The 15,317-nt window shown below is 34.3% G+C and overlaps 1 protein-coding gene across 1 annotated transcript in view; it reads right to left on the reverse strand.

The window, feature by feature from the left end:
• LOC149807651 (phospholipid-transporting ATPase ABCA1-like) overlaps nt 1–15,317 on the reverse strand; it is a 185,069-nt gene that overhangs the window by 113,671 nt on the left and 56,081 nt on the right. The window contains exons 17-21 of the mRNA XM_089969144.1: nt 13,691–13,895; nt 11,450–11,569; nt 8,689–8,866; nt 4,967–5,098; nt 1,123–1,262 (exon numbers count right to left, since the gene is read on the reverse strand). Of these exons, the coding sequence (XP_089825270.1) occupies nt 1,123–1,262; nt 4,967–5,098; nt 8,689–8,866; nt 11,450–11,569; nt 13,691–13,895 (775 nt within the window). The remainder of the gene's footprint in view (nt 1–1,122; nt 1,263–4,966; nt 5,099–8,688; nt 8,867–11,449; nt 11,570–13,690; nt 13,896–15,317) is intronic.

A 15,317-nucleotide genomic window follows, 5' to 3' on the forward strand; every position in this document is an offset into this window, starting at 1 on the left:
GTTCCAAGCGCTTGTCAACAACACCTGCTAATATTACAGGCAAGAAGTCTAAACAGTCTAAACCTTGACACAAAGCTTAACATCGCAAAAAAGGCATGAAAAAGGCAAACATTTAATGGATACAGCATGCAGCTTCCATCTTGCACCTTCATGCGTGTGTACCAATAATAACAGTACCAACAAAATAAAGGTGAGTGCCTTCAAAATTTGTTCTTTTTTTTAACCTTTATACTGCATGTTTGTTTTAATTAATTCTGTTCATTTCAAATTATTGTTCATTATATAGAGGATATTTTTTTTCCAACTTAAATGTCAGATATATTTCATCATGTCGTACCAAAAATGTGGTATTTTAACAAGCGACAAATCATATAAATATACATGACTTAAGGACGTGGTAGGATTGGATTGACTTAATCTGTCATAATAAATTATATTTTTGTCATTTTGTATACTATTTGACCCTATCTGAAAATAATGCAAGTCTGATTCAGCAATGTATCACAGTGGGTTTATCATTGTTGTCAAGCAAGGAAGGGGAAATAACTTCAGAGAGATGTGAATGGCATCTGGTCAGATTTCTATTAATGATTAATTTCCATGTCTTTAATGTAAGGCAGTTTCCATTTATTTATTCTAGCTCACAAAGTACTTGCTTTTATTGCTGCAGGTTCAGTTTTGTAGGCACAAACAATCATGTGTTGCATGGCATCATAGGAAATCTTATCTTTTCAATGTGAAAATATAAGAATATAATTTTTGCATGTGAAAATATAGGATTGAGATAAAAAATTATTTTTCCAACAAGTCTTAAGTTTTCACACTTAATATATAATAAAATAATCACAAATATGGTTGCTATGTATTTTTACCTTCCTTTACTACCATTAATAAATGTATTATCTTCAGACACTTACCTCTAATTGTTGCCTTTAAATTAATGGGAAATTTATTTTCATTTAATGAACTTTTGCTTCACAAATGACTTTCAAGGAACACATCCCATCTGTCAAATGAGAAGTTAGTGTATACCCTATGTCTCATGATGATTGCTTCTCTCAAACCCATGAACACTACTGAAATACAATTCATGTTTTGCCAAGTTTAAAAACAATTGTGTACCTGACAGATTCTGAGACAGCTCCTTTCGTTTGTGTGGTAGTCCTACATCCTTGATCATCTGCTCCATTTCTTTCTTCACCACTTGGGATGAAGATCCTTTCAGTCTGGCATAGAACCAAAGGTGCTCCTCTACTGTCAGGCTAGGGAATTTAAATTAACATGATGTCAGCTAAAGAATATTAATTAACATGATGTCAGTGCCACATAATGGTTATTTCTTTGATCAAACATGTATTAATCATGCTAGTACACATCTAAGATGACATGTATCATGTTTGAGAGATGTTAAAACTGTTTTTTGATGATAAGTCAAGAAGAATTGCACAGTGTACCAGTAGTGAACAAGAGTGTAAATGTCTGAACAGAATAATGCAATTTTAAGAGCATGTACCTTTGCTATGAATTTCATGCTTTTAAAATAATTTTATGGAAACATAAGTGTAGTAAAATAAATGTACAATTTTGTGCATTATATCAGAATGGTTTTTTTTACAGTATACATGCCAATCAAGTTATGACTATTCCAGTGCATATACAGACTACAGATACATTTTAAAACTATCATGTTACTGCAGTGTACATAGATGTAATACATACAGTATTGTACAGGGTACAAACATAATAGCATGTTCATTCTAGTATACCAACAGATCAATGAGTATTCAGAACTAATTTTTTTAAACTAAAAAAACTGCAGCAGTGTAATGAAGTGTAATAGTGATTCAAGTACTTATACAGAGCAGATGGTATATGTACTTTGTGATAAGGAAACATTCTCAGACAAAGAAGCTGCATCAGTGCAGTGGAGTGTAATATCAAGTATTACACCAGAGTGTATTCCACCATAAAAAGCTCACTTTCAACTAGTCTCCAGTAGCCATTGCAAATATTATCATCTGGAAAATTATTTCATACTAAAGTGATCTTGGCCCATTTCCCAACAGGATCTTTTGCAATCTTTTATCTTTTATATGAACTTTTAATCATTTCAAAATTTTTAATTTTAACTTTTAATTGGCACTATATGGCGCCTGTATTGTGCTAACATAAGTACCTACCTACCCACACATATACCTACCTATCTACCTAAAGTGACAGGGCATAAAAGATGTAATAGAATAAAAATAAACATTCTTTGCTATCATAACAAAATAAAACATAATAATGATATTTTTATTCATTTTTTTAAACTATTATTCTTAAAATCTGTAAAAGCTACTGTCATTGTCCATCAATAGAAACCATATATTAATGAGTGAAAGCCACATGGTTTGAGTACCTTTGGAGTGACAGCCAGCAGTACATAGTTCATGTATCAAGAATTACCTTAATTAACCACAGGTGAGGTCTCACTTAAAAAGCATACAGCAAGCAGTCCACAAACCTAATTCCTTTATCAGGCACATGTACAATACACAGTTAACCTGAGAGGGTAAAATATTACAATATGCAATGTATAATCATTGATATGGAATGTTTACCATTGAATAAATACATTTATTCCTACTTCCAACTGCAATGGTCATAAAAGGCATTAGAAGTAGTATGGATGAATCAATGTGACCAAAAACACAAATACTTAACTTAGTAAATAATAAAATACAGGTCACAGGGACATTTGGTTTTAAGGGCAATGTAAAACAAAGATTTATCTAATTATCAAGTTTCATGACTGGAACATAAATAGCACCCAAGAAATGAACTTTTAACACAAATTTGGACAAAGTCACTGAACTTGAGACTACTCCGGTGGCCTAGTGGTTAGAGTGTCTGCCTTGGATGTGGGAGGTTGTGGGTTCGATCCCCAGCTGAGTCATACCAAAGACTTACAAAAATGGTACTAACAGCTGCCTCACTTGGTGCTCAGCATTAAGAGGTTAGCGTTTGGACTGGTTGACCTGGTGTCAGGATAATGTAACTGGGTGGGACATCATGCTACATGTCTGCGGCATGATGCCCCAGTGCAAGACATCACTAAAAACTGCCACACTGCAGACATCGCAGCCATATGACTGAAAAATTGTTAAAGCTACGTTAAAAATCCAAATCACACATGCACACACACACACACTAAACTTGAGATATAAGTCAAAGAGACTTCTTTTGGCAATAACATTTATCAAGATGCATCCACTAACAATGATTCAAGATTAAGAAGAGAATAGTATGTATATCACTCACATGGTCAGGAGCTAAATGCTGAAAACTTAACCAAAACCAGTAGAAAATAAATTATGGGTCACAATGAGCCTCTTACGTGGTAATACTTTGGTGGTAACAGAGATGCACATCATTATCAATTTCACAATCGCAACAACAACAATGAAATGAATGTCAAGAACAAAATTAAACCCAAGTCTTTGAAGTATAAAACATGGTTGAAATAGAACTATTATTGAAATGACAGAGCAATACTTATAAAGATACATCTCAAAGTTTCATGATTTTGTTTAAGATGCACAGTGCTTGCCAAACTCTGTGGTACTAAGAGAGATGTATAAAATCACCTAGTTTAATGAGCATAACATAACAGTAAAAATGTCAAAATTAACCAAAGTCGGTGAAATATGGATCACAGGATCACAGTGACCAACTTTTAGAAAGTGGGTGTAGTATTTATCAAGAATGCAATCTCTCACCATGTTCAGTGATTCCAGGTATAGAAGCATTATATAGTAGATACAAAAATTCAATGTGGATATGAGGCAAGTTTTAAAAAACATAAACAAGTAAAATGTTAAATTAGGTAACAATGATCTTCATTTGTTGTATAAGGGCATGTTTCTAAAACGGGTGCATACAATCACCTAGTTTGATAATTCTGACATAAACATTGCTTGGGACTAAAAACAAGGCAGTGAAGCAATGAAATAAAGGTCACAGTGACCAACTTCTGTGATAAGGATGTACTTGTTACTCATCAAGATAAATCCCTCCACCAAATTTCATGAAGATTAATAAAACAATATGAATACAGGGTGACAAGACAAAACTTATTTGATTTTGAGCTAAACCTAAAGAGATGCTTACACATACCCATTTTAATGATTCTAGTGTAAAAAGAGATTGAAGAATAAAAAATTAAACTCATAACTGAAAAAAGTCAGAGAAACATGAATAAAGGTTACCATTTAGTACTCATCAAGATATATCTTCTCACCAGCTTTACTGAATCTAGGTGTAACAGGGTTCTACAATCCAATATGGTCATGAGCCAAGTGCAAAACTTAACCTAAGCAGTAAAATGCAAGAAAAAAATGTAGGTCACAGTGGCATTTTTTGTGGTAAGGGTGTGGTACTAACAGAGATGCATAAAAAATTTAGTCTGAAGATTATACCAAGAACAGGGTTTTAAAAATAAACCTAAAAATCACAACATTTAACTAAAGTCAGTCAGACATGAAATATTGGTCACCATGACCTAATTTTATGATGAGCATGAAGTACTCATCAAGATGCATTTTGTTACCAAATTTCATGAATCTAGGTATAACTATATAACAGTATTATATAGTGTTATACATATCCTGTGCTAAATTCAAAAATGCAACCAAGCATATACAGATAATATACATGTTTGTAACAATTTCATCCCCACTCCTCGGGGTATGTGCTATGAAATCCACTCAAAACTGTTGCCTTGGACCTTGGAAGAAAGAATGGCTGACATTCAGTGAGTGTGTGCAACTACTGTTGCTGCATACCTATATATCAAAGACTAAGCTACATTATGGACATATCACCAGTTTTGCCTGGCACTGTTCTTGTCCTTTCTGATGTGGTGAGGACAATAATTAGTGTTATGCAGTGTACTAGAGTGTAACTGTTGCTGTTGAGAGCTTACAGATCAAAGAGTACATTGTGCTGCGGACACATTCCCAGACTATGTCTGATGCTGTCTATATCCTGTCTGATGTTCTTCCCATAGATAAATGCTGTACCTTCTGTGGGTGGAAATAGGCCTGTTAGTATGGACCTGTTTTGTAATGATAAAGAGAATATTATCTTTAATACAAGTTCATGATTTGTCCACATGCAAACATTTTATACCACTAAATGAAGAAAAATGAAAACTGTATAGATGTATTAAGATGATAATAACAATGACAATTAGAGTGATTAGTAATAGGTCTCACTCACTATAGTTTACTCTGAATGACCTTAAAAAGAAGAACTTCAATTGGAAAACCAAAATTTGTAGAATATAAATATTCACTGATAACATGGGATGCTGGAAATTCATTGAAAATCTCATCAATATAAAACTTATTTGAAATCCAACATTCCAAAGTAAAGTTATGCTACAGAAAGCAAAATGCCTAATTCAGTTGAAATCCTGCAAAATTTAGGAAACTTGTGCTTTTGAAACTAAAGTCAGGATAGGAAATCATGGGCCATAACTACTGTAAATGATTCTACTGATTGCTGGAAATCAAATTCACTTAATGTCTCCTCAACATAAAGCAGCATATCAAATTCGGTTGAAATCTAACACAAAATTTAAAATGGTCATGCTGTGGAACCCAATGGCAGGACAGCAGGCAATCAAGGGCCATTTATTCAATAAATTATACCATGGAATGCTGCAAAGTAAATTCTTTAAAGGTCAAATAAATCTGATGCCACATTCTAAATCTAGTTGAGATCCAACAAATTCTGGCGAGGTTATCCTGCAAAAATCAAAGTCAGAAGCACAAGCAATCACGGGACCATAACTCTTCAAGTGAGACTCAACAAAAAGAGTTAATTTAAAAATCCCATAAAAGGTATATCTAAATCTACTAGACAATGTATATGACAAATTGGATTTGAATATGATGGCTGGTACCTGTGTTATGTTGATTGCAAAGGTCTGCTGTAATGAAGATTTAAAATGAAACCGCCATCAAAATTGGACCAAGAGAAGAAAACTTTGAGAAGTATATGCACATGTAATAGATAATTCACCTGTCAGATGGCATCCAGTTAGTGTGACCCCGCTATAACACGTTAGCTGGGAGCCATAGAAGCTGACTGTGTTATAGACCGAACTGTGTTATAAGCAAACAGCTCAGTAGATGAAGAAAATGATGCATGTATCCCCAAAAATTTGCAGGGAGGGGTAGGTAATAAATACGGGCAGTAAAATATGTGCTTCATCTGCACAGTTACCATCATAAATCAATACATATTAAATGAAAAATACACATGTAGTGAGAACAGAGAAGACATACATAATAGTTTACTTTATTTAGAGAACCACGAATTCGTACATATATATGAATACAGTTTTTATATACATGTCTAATGTGCAGAATAAATAGAGTATTAACACTATGTACTCACCCGCAAATCTCATCATATACATTGAATCCACAATACAAGTGAGTTCATCAAAAATATGCACACACAGATTTAAAATATTCAATAATTTTGTCACAGGTCATATTGGTCTGAATTCAGTGGAAAAATGTAGCACAATCAATTACAAAGGGCATTTACTTTTCAGTATGTCCCAAGCTGGTAAATGTTAGTGTGTTTTAAGCCGCTGTTGGCTGCATTTGTAAGCATAAACTTTTTCCCAGCAAAAAAGGAAATTTTCACAGTACAGTTAATGTATTCCAGTCACGTTGGAAAATGCAAAAATCCATCAGATTCCATTACTTTTATTCAAGTTTGGTACTAAATTCCTTTGAAGAAAAGTTCTTTGTTTTTATTGAAGATTGTAGTCAGCTTTCTTTGATGAAGGATACATGCATCATTGAAGTCACCGCTAAAGGAGAGCTTTGGAGAACCAAACAAATGCACATTCTTATTGTGGCGGCAACATCAAATAATTGTATTGCATGATTGAGACTGATTTTTTTTCCATTTGCTGAGTAGGTTTTCATAACAATCGGTGCTTCAATGGTAATCTGTTTCCTTTGAAATTTCAGCAAACTATTTTATCTGGGTGCATTTTTAAAAAAGAAATTGGCTGTCATTTAGTCTATTTTATTTACTGTTCCTCCCTGCCTATTAAATAAACCAATATTTTTCTATTTTTTCTTTTTTTTACATTTGTGGTAGCAGCATGATGTTGCCTTCCATGCATGCATCAGAAATTTAACAAAGGGTCAACAGACGATTGAGATGCAGGTGTTCTGGTCTGATAACAGGGATTATTACAGAAAATATGAGTGTTCTAAAGGATTTATTTCTGAGTGAAAAGAAGAGAATTTTACTTACCATCCACGTACAAATGTCAGTCTATGTAAATATATTAATTACTAGCGAGCGACCGAAAATTCAACAAAAGATAGATTATGAGATAATGCCTTGTCTAGTTGATCTTCGTTACCAGAAATGTCAAGAACAAAAAAGCAGATATCTCACAACATATACATGCTAGATGTCAAGATAAGCAGATTATGATTTGACAATGCACTGTTTAGATGGTTTGTAAGTATGGACAAAGAATTTGTTTATGTAACAATAGATAAATTTCAGTGCATTTTATATCCAGTTTGTGGCTTCCTTTCATGGGGTCTCTGAATTTCTCCACTACAAACCAATGGTTGTATATACAAGTTTAAACAGCCAAAAATGTCGCCGATAAAAAAAATTGGCAGATGGTATATTTTGCCGCCAATAAGGAATAAAAATCCAAGTTTGCGACATTGCCGAAGCCATACACAATCCCTTAAATAAACTTTTTACATATTAATTTTCACACTTTTAAGAAGAAAAAACTACTTTTTCATGTACGAGAAAAACACATATAAAATTTCAGAAGCCATGCCACGATTGATTTATATTATTCATATGCAATCTCTTCCACAAAATGATAAACTTTTTACGTTTTTTTCATACTTTTAAAAAAGATTTTTTTCATGTACAAGAAAAATACATGTATATGACATTACGGGAGCCATACCACAACCATGTTATATCCGAATTTGTGTTATAATGTAGCGTTCTATTGAAGGGGTCACACTGTATGTATAAAGGTTGCAGAACTGTGGTTGTTACAAGAAGTGGGAAAGGACAGAGAGACAGATGGACAGAAAAGGCAAGTACTATAGGGGTACTGAAATGAATGCATGGCTTTAAAAACCACATAGTACTGAAAATATAGCTCATCATCATCATCATCATCATCCTTGACGTCATAATCAATTGACAGATTATTATGCCATCCATGCCGAGTTTCAATGCTGTTCAAGAACTGCCAGAAGGATAGTAATTTATGTGGCAGTTTTTTACATTTTCTGACAGACCCACATGCTAGTTGTTTCTGTTCATATTCTAAGTTTCAACAATAAGAATTCAAGAGAATACTATGTGTTCATTTAAATTTCAGCTAATACAAACATGCCAGGTGTGGCATTGCTATGATTTATTGGTGAGAAAAATTTGAAAATACATTAGTTGTCTTTTGTCAGATATCATTCTGCAAGATAATCGAAGTTAGAAAAAGTGTTCTTTTCATGTCGTATAAATTGAAAATATTCTCTTGTTGCAAATTTGAATTTGAAGTGGTATATCTGAATTTTCTTAATTGTGAAAATATTGACTTGCTTCATGACCCACAGTTAAATGACTTACATGGTTGTTGTTTTGCCTGCTCCATTATGGCCAAGGAAGGAGGTGATCTGACCATCATAAAAGTTAATACTCAATCCATCCAGTGCAACTTTCTTCCCATCTGGGTACACTTTCTTCAAGTTGCGAATGGCAACTCCGAGTTTCTTGTCCTTAGGCTCTTCTTCGAAACTACTTTTGTCTATAAAATAAAATGAAACCAATATTAAGCAAAATAAATAAAAGTAAGTTCATCATTAATAGGTCACTATGTCAAATGTTTTGCTCTAGCTAAGGCAACTAGGATATACATTGCTTTTACCAGTATAAATCCATCAAATATATCAGCTTTCACCCATTAATTAATGTTACACTCTATTCAAGAAAATTTTTAAGCAGATTAACATTTTGTTACAAAATTAATTTTGGGCTGGTTATCATGTCAGCCTATTTTAAAAAATGTTTTAAATACAATTTTTATCCTCTGCTGTCTTGAAAAATATTTTTCTAAATTTGTCAAATTTAAATATTTGCTTGTAGATTTGTTGTCTTGCTTATGATGTGTATACTAGCAAACAATCCAAGTGACCTTGATCTCAGTCATTTTTAGCTGACATTGCAAGAGATGTCTTATCTCTTCTATTAAACTTATGTACAAATTGGAAAGTATTTTATTTACAGAAGACATCAATCCACTTTATAAAATTTTAAATATTTTACCTTGAAAGCTAAATGCAATTTAATCTATGAATTTTATTTCTGGTCCTTTGATAAAATCCATGGTTACTCCTCACACATAGTGAATCTGGTTCAAAGTCTTTAGTGTTTACCACCTAAAAAGACTTGAAGCATTTGACTACTGTGGCCTTGAACCTTGACCTGTAAACTCCCTAAAGATATTCTAGAGCACATGGTAAACCTCCTTGCAACAGCTGATACTGCCATAAAAAGAAACTTTAACTCTTGAGCACCCACCTAAAATGTAATTAATGGTGCTCACAAACCATGATATTTTACTTTGCTGACCTTCAACCTCTAGGATTTTATCCTTCCTGATACAGTTATAGGCAAAGGATGATGATTATCCACTAATTATACACCAAACTAGAGTTATTGACCTTTGCATAAAAAAGTTATCCAAATTTGACATGAGAAGAATAGATCACATACAGACGGGCAGTGTGACCATTACACTTTGCCTCTTTAGCAACACTCCATGCAGGTAAGAGAATAAATGATGTCTTGTGAAAACAACGTAGCACATCAGACACAAAAGTAACAACTATTTATGTAAGTGGTTTACTTGTCTAAGCAGCTCTGGTTTCTTCAAAACTTTGACAGATATCTGCAGTATGTCAAGAGAAAATGACACTGCTTGAGATGTTCTAAATGCCTGTGAGAGGGCTGTCAACAAGGATAATGTTACATCACTAACTAATGAACATGATGTAAACAAGTGTTGCAGCTGACACAATATAATTTTCGACACTACATAATTAGATGAGTAGGGAAAAATAGTAAATACTCATCTCCAGCATTAAATAAATGGAGATGGAGACAGAGTATAAAATAATGTCAATAATGACTTACAGGGGGGAGATGGCCAATAAAATTGGTTCTGAAAACCTAAATAAAACCAAGATAATTCCATAAATATCTCCTGCAACTTATCCTTTATCACATAAAATTACAATGGGCTCTATCATATACACCACTTATCACATAAAATTGCAATGGCCTTTCATCTTTTTCTCCACCAAATCATATTCTAAAGTACTCTAAGGTGTCACCAACAAGAATTCCTCCACTAAACAGAAACACAGATAATAAGGCTATACAAATATAAATAGTTCACTCAAACCATCTACCTGCTGCAAAGCAGCATTATCTCACTTTCAATGAAAAATTCTCTTCATTTCCATGCTGAACGTTTACTCTGAAGTACTTGTCACATGGAAAGTGGATTTTCAGAAACTACTTTTCAAGCTCTAAATCCACTTGCACAGTTTGTTTCTGATCTCATCAATTTTAATTCAGCAAAAAAGCATCCACAATTTGACTGGTCCTCCTGCATTCTACTGATCAGATATGACATGATATATGCGGTCAACCTCTCAATAGTTTACTATCTGTATAAGTGCTGCAGGAGTTTATGTGTTGCCAAATAAATGAATGATAGCACTCAAGTCACCATTCTTAAACTCAGTCACCAGTCTTAAACACCTCAGTCACTAGTCTTAAACACCTCACTCACTAGTCTTAAACACCTCAGTCACTAGTCTTAAAAGAACACTTGCCAAACTGACAAGCAGGTTAAGATAACTATCTGAAACCTGACAGAGCTACATGGAAACCGAAGATGAACAAGCATGAAAACTGAACTCAGCTGCAGCAGTGACCTCCTCTTTGCCTCAACTCAAGCTGGTGGATCAAAATGTAAAGAAAGAACTATAGAAATAGTTAATGGAAGTTGCATGCAACCATGCACAGATAGATTGACAGGTAGGATCCATTATAGTCATATATTTCAAAAGGTAAGTAGGCCACCTTTAGTGATTCTTTACTTCTGGTAAGCGTACCCATCTAAATTTGTCTGATTATTTTAAATCATCCATCTAAGGATACTTTATGAAAACAGAACAATGGGTCACAAGTTTGCAAATGTAAACAAGTTTGTTTTTTTTATGGGCAAGAAAGTTATGTAAAGCAGCTTTTTTGTTACATTGTCAAAACCCAAAACCCCCATCTGCAAATAGAATCATTGATGTTATATGATATATGATACCTAGTCCAAGTAGCTCCATAGTTGGCTGATGTTGACTGTCCATATCTCCCTTGGAACTAGTGCCACACCAGTAAGAACGCTGGACAGGGAAGTACCAGCACCTGGGTATACCGTACTGACCTGAGAAAAAAAATGTAACTTAAATTCCACTTCTTGTTTTGCAAGCAAGGCCAATATTCCGTCATTTGTTGTTGCTCAGCATTCAGATTACCATCTTAGGTACCTGAGCATGATTCTGATTGCAAAATTTGAATTTTTCTGCAAATTTTCTCTCACAACCTCTATAGTTATTCTATTCATAGTTTCATGGGATACAAATCCTTGATTTCTGTTTGTCACATGGCTGATGGATTTATCTTATATATAATAATATTCTACTGATTTCTTTGACGACCTTGTCTGTAGCAACTGAGAGGCTGACTCAATGTACCAGGTCATCAATGAGTTTGTCATTAAACATCATTTATATTTACAGTGTGTGTACCTGGGAAGGCTGACTCAATGTACCAGATCATCAAAGAGTCTGTCATTAAACATCATTTATATTTACAGTGTGTGTACCTGGGAAGGCTGACTCAGTGTACCAGGTCATCAATGAGTTTGTCATTAAACATCATTTATATTTACAGTGTGTGTACCTGGGAAGGCTGACTCAGTGTACCAGGTCATCAATGAGTTCGTCATTAAACATCATTTATATTTACAGTGTGTGTACCTGGGAAGGCTGACTCAGTGTACCAGGTCATCAATGAGTTTGTCATTAAACATCATTTATATTTACAGTGTGTGTACCTGGAAAGGCTGACTCAATGCACCAGATCATCAAAGAGTCTGTCATTAAACATCATTTATATTTACAGTGTGTGTACCTGGGAAGGCTGACTCAATGTACCAGGTCATCAATGAGTTCGTCATTAAACATCATTTATATTTACAGTGTGTGTACCTGGGAAGGCTGACTCAGTGTACCAGGTCATCAATGAGTTCGTCATTAAACATCATTTATATTTACAGTGTGTGTACCTGGGAAGGCTGACTCAGTGTACCAGGTCATCAATGAGTTCGTCATTAAACATCATTTATATTTACAGTGTGTGTACCTGGGAAGGCTGACTCAATGTACCAGGTCATCAATGAGTTTGTCATTAAACATCATTTATGTTTACAGTTTGTTTGCCTGGGGAGGCTGACTCAATGTACCAGGTTATTAGTCCATCAATGAGTTTGTCATCAAACATCATCAATGTTTACAATGTGTTTGCCTGGGAAGGCTGACTCAGTGTACCAGGTTATAAGTCCATAAATAAGTTTGTCATAAAATATCATCAGTATTTACATTGTTTTTACCTGACAAGGCTGACTCACTGTTCCATATTAAAGTCAATAAATCATTGTATCACAACATCAACAGTATTACATTGCAGTATATTTATTGTGTTTACCTGGGATGACTGCCTCATGTACAATGTCAAAAGTCCATAAATTACTACATCACACAACATCATCAGTATCATGTTACAGTGTTTACATTGTGTTCACCTGGAAAGATTGCTTCAATGAAATATCAGCAATATCAGATTACTGAATTTACATTATGCTTACATGGGAAGACTACCTCAATGTATGATGGGTCAAGCCCATAGTGTGTCACACAATATGATCTGGATTTACGTTGTGTTTACCTGGGAAGACTACCTCAATGTATGATGGGTCAAGCCCATAGTGTGTCACACAATATGATCTGGATTTACGTTGGGTTTACCTGGGAAGACTACCTCAATGTATGATGGGTCAAGTCCATAGTGTGTCACACAATATGATCTGGATTTACGTTGTGTTTAACTGGGAAGACTGCCTCAATGTATGATGGGTCAAGCCCATAGTGTGTCACACAATGTGATCTGGATTTACGTTGGGTTTACCTGGGAAGACTACCTCAATGTATGATGGGTCAAGCCCATAGTGTGTCACACAATATGATCTGGATTTACTTTGTGTTTAACTGGGAAGACTGCCTCAATGTATGATGGGTCAAGCCCATAGTGTGTAACACAATATGATCTGGATTTACTCTGTGTTTACCTTGGAAGACTACCTCAATGTATGATGGGTCAAGCCCATAGTGTGTCACACAATATGATCTGGATTTACTTTGTGTTTAACTGGGAAGACTACTCAATGTATGATGGCACAAGTCCATAGTTAGTCACACATTATGATCAGTATTTACAATGTGTTTACCTGGGAAGACTGCCTCAATGTACCATGTCAGAAGTCCATAAATGACTGTGTCACACAGCATCATCAGTATCACATGTACCATGGTGAAATCATCATCCAGTATTGGAGTTTTTCCAATGTTGTTCCACTGCAGACCTACAGCCTGCTCCTCATACATGGCAATAAAGTTACAACCATATCCAAATGCCACATTGGAAGACAGGCTCTGAAACAACATTATATGAAGAAACAACTATTATAATACTTTTATATTTTTTCTTGACTTTAATATTTTCATAACTGTCAAAAAGTAATATATATATATATATATATATATATATATATATATATATATATATATATCCATGTAATTTCTGGAATAATGTAAACAGAAAATTACAATATTTCTCCACTGAGAGGACCAAAATGCCAGTATAGTATACCTTTTTCCAAAATGTGAGATGTGCTTATTCTCAGATATGGCACACTACGTACAACCTTTTCTATGGTGCTAAATAGCCTAACAGTGCTGGTGCACCATAAAACTAAAATCAGTCAATCAATCAGATATGGCCTTGTCATATTAGAATCAAATCATCGCTTCACTATACAGTAGATTACAAGCAATAATATTTAAGTGTGAATCTATTAAACCAAGTTATTTTACCTTTTTTCAATTAAAAATCTTCATCATAAAAATATTCTAAGAGTAAGGATACAACATTTACAAAAATGCCTGAATGTGTACACAGTACACAATAATTGAAACAATGCCATTAAATCCAAAACTGTCCCCTGAACTGAACATTTATCATTACAGCTGAGAACTATTTATAAGCAAGCCATTGACAATGTGCGTACTATACCTCCCACAACTTGCTACAGTATCACTTAATATTATAACCTGTTGGAAACAAGTTTCCTGTACCTGGCTGCATAAACCAGGCTCTATTTCTTATTTATGTTGCAAAGACATCATACGATTGGGATGGAATGTTAGCTGTGAAGAATGGCATTCCTTCATTCATAGTATACTCTATTTATTTCAGTTATTAATTTAAAATTTCTGATACAAAGAAAGAAATTTCTGACTATCCTTCAAGTAAAGATTAGATTATGTAATTGCTTGAATTGAGTCTTTTCTAATACAGGATTGTTTAGACACATTACTGTTCTCCAACAAACCTGTTGGATTACTCAGTTTATTACTTAAAATTTGGACATTATAGATAGCTGATAGCATTTATATACAATTTTATAAATAAATGATTTTAATACAGTAACTTAGCATTGAACAAATAAAATATTTCATGCTTCAAGTATAATAAAAATGGAAGAAAATGGCCTTTCTTCATTCAGTCTAATTACAAAATGTTATGAATGCTTGCAGATATTTTTGTCTAACCCTGGGTAAGAAGTAGGGGCGTGGGCTTATTATAGGGGTATCCAACGATCTGCTACAATTTTCTGAAAGGCTTAAGTGGGATGCATGGGCTTATCATGTGGGACCTCACTGTCTGCTATAAGTTTCTGAAAGCTGAAGGTGGGAGGAGGTTAGTATGGCAGATCCTATGGTCTGCAACATGTTTCTGAAATGTGGGGTGGAGTGGAGTTACTGAGCATGGGTATATCATAAGAGAAATAAGGA

The sequence above is a fragment of the Sinohyriopsis cumingii genome, chromosome 1 (genome assembly GCF_028554795.1).
Source record: "Sinohyriopsis cumingii isolate HCF-2022 chromosome 1, ASM2855479v2, whole genome shotgun sequence".
NCBI classification, from domain to species: Eukaryota; Metazoa; Mollusca; class Bivalvia; order Unionida; family Unionidae; genus Sinohyriopsis; species Sinohyriopsis cumingii.